Here is a 7,692-nt window from a genome sequence, read left to right as displayed (position 1 = left end):
ATCTTAGTCAGAGGAGGATACATATCAGAAGATAAGACCATGTCTTCTCGAATCAGTTTAGGCGGACGAGAGGTGGAGCTCCAGCATGCCATGGACGAACTGTGCGAACGGCTCCGCAGGGTCGAAACGGAAAATAAGAGGCTGAAGGATAACAGCGCGGCAACCGCGATAGAAACTCGACCACAGCTCGCATATTTCACGGCGGTTGGCGAGTTTTCGGGAAAAGTCGAGGAGGATGTCGACGCCTTCTTTTCAAAGTTGGAGGGAATCGCAGATCTCGGTGGATGGTCCGATGCCGATAGATTGCGAGTCGCTAAGCTGCGTATGCTCGGAGACGCTAATATTTTCATTCGTAGCAAAGACGAATGCCGCGAGGCAGACTCGTACGAAGTTTTTAAGGCTCTCGTTACGGCGCGGTATCGCTCCAAAAGGAGCGCGCGGTTTTTCCGGGAGATGTTAACGAACCTCCGCATGTCACCGGGCGAAGGCATTGAGGCATTTGCTGACCGAGTGCGGGCGATAAATGCGCGAACCTACTCCACTGAGGGCCCAGCAGAACGAGTGGCGGAGCGACGTGTCGAGGCGGATCAGCGGGCGCTCGACACGTTCCTACGTGGGCTAACTGGGGAGGTTGGCCATCAGTGTCGACTGACTGCCCCTGAGACCTTCGATGCTGCCATCGCTAACGCCATCCGGATCCAGGAGACTGAGAGGAGGCCGGCGGAGGGACCAAGGGATGGACCACCCGCCCGCCGAGTATTCCATGCCCCTACCCAGCGCGTCTGTTTCAACTGCGGGCAGCCCGGTCACCTTTCCAAGCAGTGCAGCCGAGGAAGGCGCTGTTTTATCTGCGGAAGGGGAGATCATCTGGCCCGTGATTGTAGGAGCCATAGCGGGGTCCAACAGGCGGGAGATTTAAATGGCGCTGGGGCCGGAAGAGCCGCCGAATCCGGCCCCTGGTAAGTGTAATCCTACCTCGTGTGTGCAGTAAGGGGGATTCATGCGATTTGGTGGCAGTAGTTAACATTTTAGGAAGAAAATGTAAAATGCTAATAGACACGGGGGCTCAGATTTCCCTAATCAGGCGCGCTGTATGTGGAACAGACAAAATCAGAGCACCTACGGTCAGAATTTTGGGTATTGCTGGGGGAAGAATGTGGAATTACGGGGAGAAAGAAGTGACCTTTTTTGTGGGGGCAGTGAAGTATGATGTAAATATGCAAGTGGTTGAGCGAGTTGCAGAATTTGACGGGATTTTAGGTTTGGATTTTCTTAAGAAATATGAGGCATCAATTGATGTGAGTGGGGGTAAACTTTGTGTGGGAAAAAATAGTTGGCCATTAACAGGGGAACTAGTAGAGAGGAAACAGGACCTGAAGGAGGAGATTAGTTCTAATAAGGAAAGTAGTCCTAAAAGACACGAAAAAACTATTAAAAATGTAGAGTTGAGGTTAGTAAATGCTATATCTGTGCCGCCGCGTAGCGAAAAAATAATTAGAACTACAATTGTAAGTGAAACCCCATTCAGGGTCGCGAAGTGATTGTGGAACCCATACTTCCGGATGTTGAGGGGTGTGCCGAGGCTCGTAGTTTGAGTAGCGTAGGTGAAGATAACTCTGTTATCCTTCAAGTGGCGAATTTTGGGGCAGAGGAAGTAAATTTTCCAAAGGGGACGTTATTGGCTACGGTAGACGAGCTAGTTACAGGGTTGGTGGGCGAAAGTGATGTGGCAAGAGTTGGCCAAATAGGGACGACAGAAAATATCACCGATAAATTAAATTTTGCTGACAAGCTAAGTCACTTAAGGCCTGATGAGGTGAATGTGTTGAGGCCTGTCCTGGAGGAATTTCGTGACCTTTTTAGTCATAAGAAAAATCTACCTGCGACAGATATCGCGTACCACCACATACCTACTAATGAGGCGAAGCCCATATATCGTCGCCCATACCGCACTCCGTACCATCAGAAGCCATTGGTAGAGAAATTTGTGCAAGAGCAACTTGAGGCTGGGATAATTACACCTTGTGAAAGCCCATGGGCATCACCAGTCGTTATCGTGCCAAAGAAATCCACAGATGGGAAGCCGGATTTTAGATTTTGTGTAGATTTTCGGCAATTGAACTCCATTACAACACCCGATGTCTATCCGATTCCAAATATCGTCGATACTCTTGATTATTTGGGGGGGTGTAAATATTTCACGACCTTAGACATGACCAGCGGGTATCATCAAATACCCATGCACCCTGAATCGCAGCCTAAAACTGGTTTCGTAGTCGAGAGTGGGCACTACGAATACACTAGAATGCCATTTGGTTTGCGAAATGCCCCTGCTACCTTTCAGCGAATGATGGACGGAGTGCTCCGCGGATTAAAACCCTTATAGTGTTTAGTATATTTAGATGATGTTATTGTATTCAGTAGCGGAATTAAAGAACACTCCGAGAGATTGAGACGAGTTTTCGAAAAATTGAGAGAATCAAAACTTTCATTAAAATTTGAAAAATGCCACTTTGCCTTAGAACAAGTAAATTATCTCGGCCATATTATTTCGAAAGAGGGTGTGCGGCCCGACCCGGGAAAGATTGACGCTGTAAAAAACTTTCCAACCCCAACGAATGTGAAAGAGTTGCAATCTTTTCTCGGTCTAGCTAACTATTACCGACGCTTTGTCGATCGATACGCCGAGCTGGCCAGGCCCCTTACAAGGCTTTTGAAGAAGGGAACAGCGTTTATCTGGGGACCGGATTGTCAACACGCAATGGGGGTTTTAAAGGATGCACTGACTTGTAGCCCCGTACTTGTATACCCTGATTTTAACAAACCCTTTATCCTCTCCACGGACGCAAGTAATTTTGCCCTTGGGGCCGTCTTATCACAAGAGGTCGCAGGAGAGGAGCATCCAATAGCGTATGCATCTCGGCAACTAAATGTCGCGGAAATCAATTATTCCACGACGGAAAAAGAATTGCTGGCGATAATTTGGAGTGTTCAGCATTGGAGGCCTTATTTATTTGGGAAAAATTTTAAAATTGTAACAGATCACGCAGCATTGAAATGGCTTTTCAGTATGAAGGATCCCTCTAGCAGATTGATGCGATGGACGTTAAAGCTCGGCGAATATAACTATTCCGTTATTCACAAGCCAGGAAAACTCCACCTTAACGCCGATGGGTTAAGCCGAAAGATACGAGTGGTGGAGGCAATGGATGGCGAAGATTGGAAGAGGTACCAAGCCGAGGATACGGAATGCCAGGAGTGGAAGTCGTGCGAGAGTTTTGAGGAGAAAAATGGACTGTTGTTCCGATCGACAAGTGAGGGATTAAAGGTGGTGGTTCCTGTGAACCGACGGGAAACTGTGTTCCGCCAACATCACGACCACGCTCTGTCAGGACACCTAGGAGTAAAGCCGACTATTAGACGAATACGACAGATGTACTGGTGGCCCTCCCTTGATAAGGATGTGAGAGAGATGGTTGCTAGCTGTGTTCCTTGTAATCAACGCAGCCCTTACGGCAAGACGAGGGCACCCTTAAAGAAACTTCCAGTAAGTACCTCCCCATTTTCCTTCATCAGCATAGATATTGTTGGGCCCCTACCGCGCACCTCGAACGGCAACCGGTTTATACTTACAATTCTCGATCATTTTTCACGGTATTTAGAGATGGTGGCCATTCCATCACAGACAGCGGAAGTAGTGGCCGACGCTCTACTTAGGCGGTGGATTTTGAAATTCGGTGTTCCTGATTATATACTGTCCGATCAGGGCCCCAACTTTGAGTCGGCTTTATTCCAGAATTTGTGTAAATTTCTAGGGATATCTAAATTACGTACATCACCCTTTCACCCCAGCTGTAACGGAAGGTGTGAGAGAGTGCATCGAACCATCTCGCAAATGCTAAGCCACTATGTTAATGGAAGAGACAATAGCTGGGATCTGTGGTTAGCGTTTTCGGTGGCCGGATATAATTCATCCTATCATAGTAGCACGCGATTGACTCCGTTCAAGGTGATTTTCGGTCGCGAAATGAAGACGCCCTTCCATTGCTTAGAGACCGTAGAGACTGGTACGAGAGATTCATATGTGGACGAACTAAGTGATCAACTCAAGCAGATTTGGAAAGAATGTTTGAGGAACAGTAAGAGGGCCCTTGAATCGCAGGCAAGGCAATACAACAAGAGGAGCAGGGATGTGAACTACCAGCCGGGTCAATACGTTTACCTAGACGACCCCTGTATTAAGCCCGGCAGAATCCGCAAGTTCCACAAACCGTTTTCGGGGCCTATAAAATCCTTGAGGTGCTCAATGACTCTAATCTACGTTTGCAGCTACGTTTTAGGACTATCGTGGTGCATAAAGACCGCGTTAAAGCACATAGGGGTGTGAGAAATAAGGAACATGAATTCGCAGACGCAATCAGGGGCGAGAAAAGGCGTGGGCGTCCAAGATTACTGATGGCGAGTGGGAAAGGAGTTGAGGAAGCATCAACGTCTCCGGAAATCGTTTCCACCTTCCCTTCTTTCACTCCAAATGAGACAACGAGGAAGAAAGAAATAGTGACAGTTTTCCCCCCTGTCCCTTCTTCGAAAATTGATGCCGTTTCCGATTTGGAGAGCGAGGCATCTTGGTCGGCGGTTTCCGATCATTCGGAGGACGAGCGTGGAGGCGAATGGAAAGCCGACCGACCACGCCCACTCCGAGCAGAGCAGCCGTTACCTCAGCGTTCGCCGTACCCGTTGCGAAGTAGGCGGCGGGTTGCTGATAAAGACAAGGAAGACCCCGTGGAGATTGTTGACACGTCGGCGGCGACCTTGCCCGTTACGACCTTGCCTCCCACCATGTCCCCACCCCCTTTTGAAGATAGCGCGGACCACGCGAAGATAACGCAGGCAGCAGCGGAGACTCCTTTGACCACCATGCCCCCTGAAGTCCTCCCATCCCTCAGTGCAAATTCCCCCGAAGTGTGTCCCAGTGCATATGATGAGCAAAGCAGCGAGAGTAATTGTGAAAGTACGACGCTAGCCGTTTGCCCATATAATTTGAGGCCACGGCCATGTTAAAAAGTGAGTGATGAGGCCATTATGGTGTCGGCCGAGTGTTTGCCCTAGAGGCGATGAGTGTATGTAAGTCTACGTATGTAGCCTCTATATCAGTGCGACGGGACAAAGTGTTTCCCATTTGGATAATGGAGTACTAGTTGAGAAACATCTTTATAAATTGGTGATTGCATTATGTCCTTTCATGAAAAGAACAAGGATTTAGTATGTTACGAAATTTTGAGTAGGTAATGGTATCATCTTAGCCAAGTTGAATATAAGAAAAGTACAGTGTTTTTGTTGGTCCAAGGGTTGGAATGATTATGCATTGCGGGATTGTATGATGTTTTCTGACGTTTTATTGGGTGTTGGGTTATTGTGGTATTTCATTTTGAATGTCTTATTTTTTTTTTAAAATTGTCCACTCTGTGTCCAATTTTGTTTTGCGGGAGGGCTATGTAAGAGGGCGGATGCTGGCTCGTCATGTTCGAAAGCAAATACCTAAGCATCCCACGCTCTCTCCGTTCTTTTCCCCAGCTTGCACATCCCTCTGGTTTCCGGTCGCTCCTTTCCCACCTATAGGTACTGCAACATCAGCGACCTACGAGTCTCACACGCCACGGTGGTGGCAACGAATCGAAGAGGTGAATGCCGGTCACGTGGGGACGCCTAAGGTGGACTTGGGAGAGTAAGCAGCTTGGCAGCGGGGAGTCAACCGCGAGATGTAGAGAGAGCAACATCAACTTGGGGATCAATAAAAGAATGGTCTTTATCTCACAAAATCTTTCAATTCTGTTCCCTGTACTTCCTCTGACGGACCAGTAGCGGTCGTAAATCTTACAACCCTATACCCATCACTCCAATAGTCCCCGCCATCCCTCCACCTCACCTCGCATAATCCTAAGATATCTATCCTCCCTTTATCCATTTCCCTTTTGATATTTTCTAACTTCCCCGCCCTCATCATAGTCCTCACATTCCATGTCCCTATATTCATCGATGCCTTCTTCTTCCCCATCCTCTTGGTCTTCTTGTCCTGCTCCTGGGATGCTACTGCTGATGCTGAAAAAGATGATGATGATATGTCCCTGCAAGGATTTCGCATGATGCGGACCCCGAGGACCTTACCGATCTCGTTGCCACCTACGACACCCGCCCTTAAGGGCTGGGTCTCGCGATTAGACCATCCGAGGCTAGTTTGATCAAACTCCATGTTTTCAGGGAATAGATAGTTGGTAGGGTTTCCCACTTCCATTCCAACAGTGTTTTTTACGTGACACCATCACGTGGACTACCTTTCGTCTGGCTCCTACCCTTCGACCTCTCTGGCATGGGTGGCCCTACAGGGAATAATTGCGAATTAATCCCGCCAGTGCAGCTCTTAGGGTCATAGGAACGCGCAAGCCTTTCCACCGCGACAAGGTTGTAGCCCAAGGGAAAGGTTTGTAACTATCGTTACGAAAATTAAGAGCGGGTTGCTAAGCCAAAATTGTTTTCCTGTTACGAAAAAAGCTATAATATGAGTCGCCAGACGCCTGCTAGTGAAATACTTTTCTTTGAGGGAACGGAGAGGGAAATTACGATTTCAGATTACAGTTCGTTATTTCTGACTCTTGAGTTTACCCCATGAAAGTCAGAAATAGGCATGGAATTACTCCTGGGATTCATTGAAAGCCAAGGGCTCTACCAGGGAAATCTATTCCGCTTCCATCGACGGGAGTATCCATTTGGCACAGCGCGCAATCCTAAATGCATGTGCCGATATTTCTGCTTTCATCGCACTCGAAATTGAAGAAATTTACTCGTCGAGGCCTCACTTTAAATAAGCTATCAAATTTTACTTTTTTTATTCAGGTTGAAATGTTAAAATCTTAATTAGTACTGCTATTTGATTAGCACAATGGGTCAAAAACGTTTTCCTACAAATTGGAGGTACTGCCATCGCTTTCGTCGAAACTTAGGCTTCTTCTCTAGTCGTGTAATATTTTAGTCTCGTTGTTAAGTATTATTTGTATTATTGTAAAGTTGATTGCGTGAATATATTACCTTAGGCTCCCAAAATGTACGTAATTGACTCACCGACTCTCATGTAAGGGTTTGGCTACAAAATAATATCAGCAGCTTTTTAATCGATCCTTCGCGGCGAGTTTTCGATAAGGTCAATATCTTAGGATAGTAGGACGTAGAAAGAAGGGTATCTAGATAGGTGCTTGTGGTGAGTACGCCTTTTTAATCAATCGTGCTCGATAGCTCTCTTTAAAATAATAAATTGGAAAGAGTATGGAAAATATTTTTCCCCCTCGATCGTACTAAGCAATCTTGAATCTGTTACGAATCTCGGCTAAGAACGAATTATAATACGGTGACAGAGGTATGATCTTCATGATTGTTGCGTTAGAATGACATAAAAGAGTTTAGAAATTCAAATTTCATGTGAGAGCATTTGGGGGCAACTCCATTTCTTAAGGCCTTTTTGCACGGTACATTAACCCGTACAAGTTAATGTCTAAATGTATGAACGCGAAAACGAACACGAAAATGTCCTGTGTAACATTTAAATTCCACTCAACTTGCGTGAATGTATGAACGGAAAATAGAACCTGTTCTAATTTGATTCATGCATGTTCCCTCCCAGTCCATAAAAATCATTCACGC

At 46.7% G+C, this 7,692-nt stretch overlaps 1 protein-coding gene across 1 annotated transcript; it reads left to right on the top strand.

Annotated features, from left to right (window-relative positions):
* The first annotated feature begins 4,265 nt into the window (after positions 1 to 4,265).
* On the top strand, positions 4,266 to 5,754 carry LOC124164006. The gene is made up of 2 exons (XM_046541158.1): positions 4,266 to 5,281; positions 5,575 to 5,754. The coding sequence occupies exon 1, from the start codon at positions 4,456 to 4,458 to the stop codon at positions 5,059 to 5,061; it is 606 nt and encodes a 201-aa protein (XP_046397114.1). The 5' UTR covers positions 4,266 to 4,455; the 3' UTR covers positions 5,062 to 5,281; positions 5,575 to 5,754.
* The last annotated feature ends 1,938 nt before the right edge of the window (positions 5,755 to 7,692 follow it).

The sequence above is a fragment of the Ischnura elegans genome, chromosome 8, assembly GCF_921293095.1.
Source record: "Ischnura elegans chromosome 8, ioIscEleg1.1, whole genome shotgun sequence".
Lineage (NCBI taxonomy): Eukaryota > Metazoa > Arthropoda > Insecta > Odonata > Coenagrionidae > Ischnura > Ischnura elegans.
Note: the sequence above shows the minus strand (reverse complement) of the source record. Positions and strands in the feature narration are given on the sequence as shown.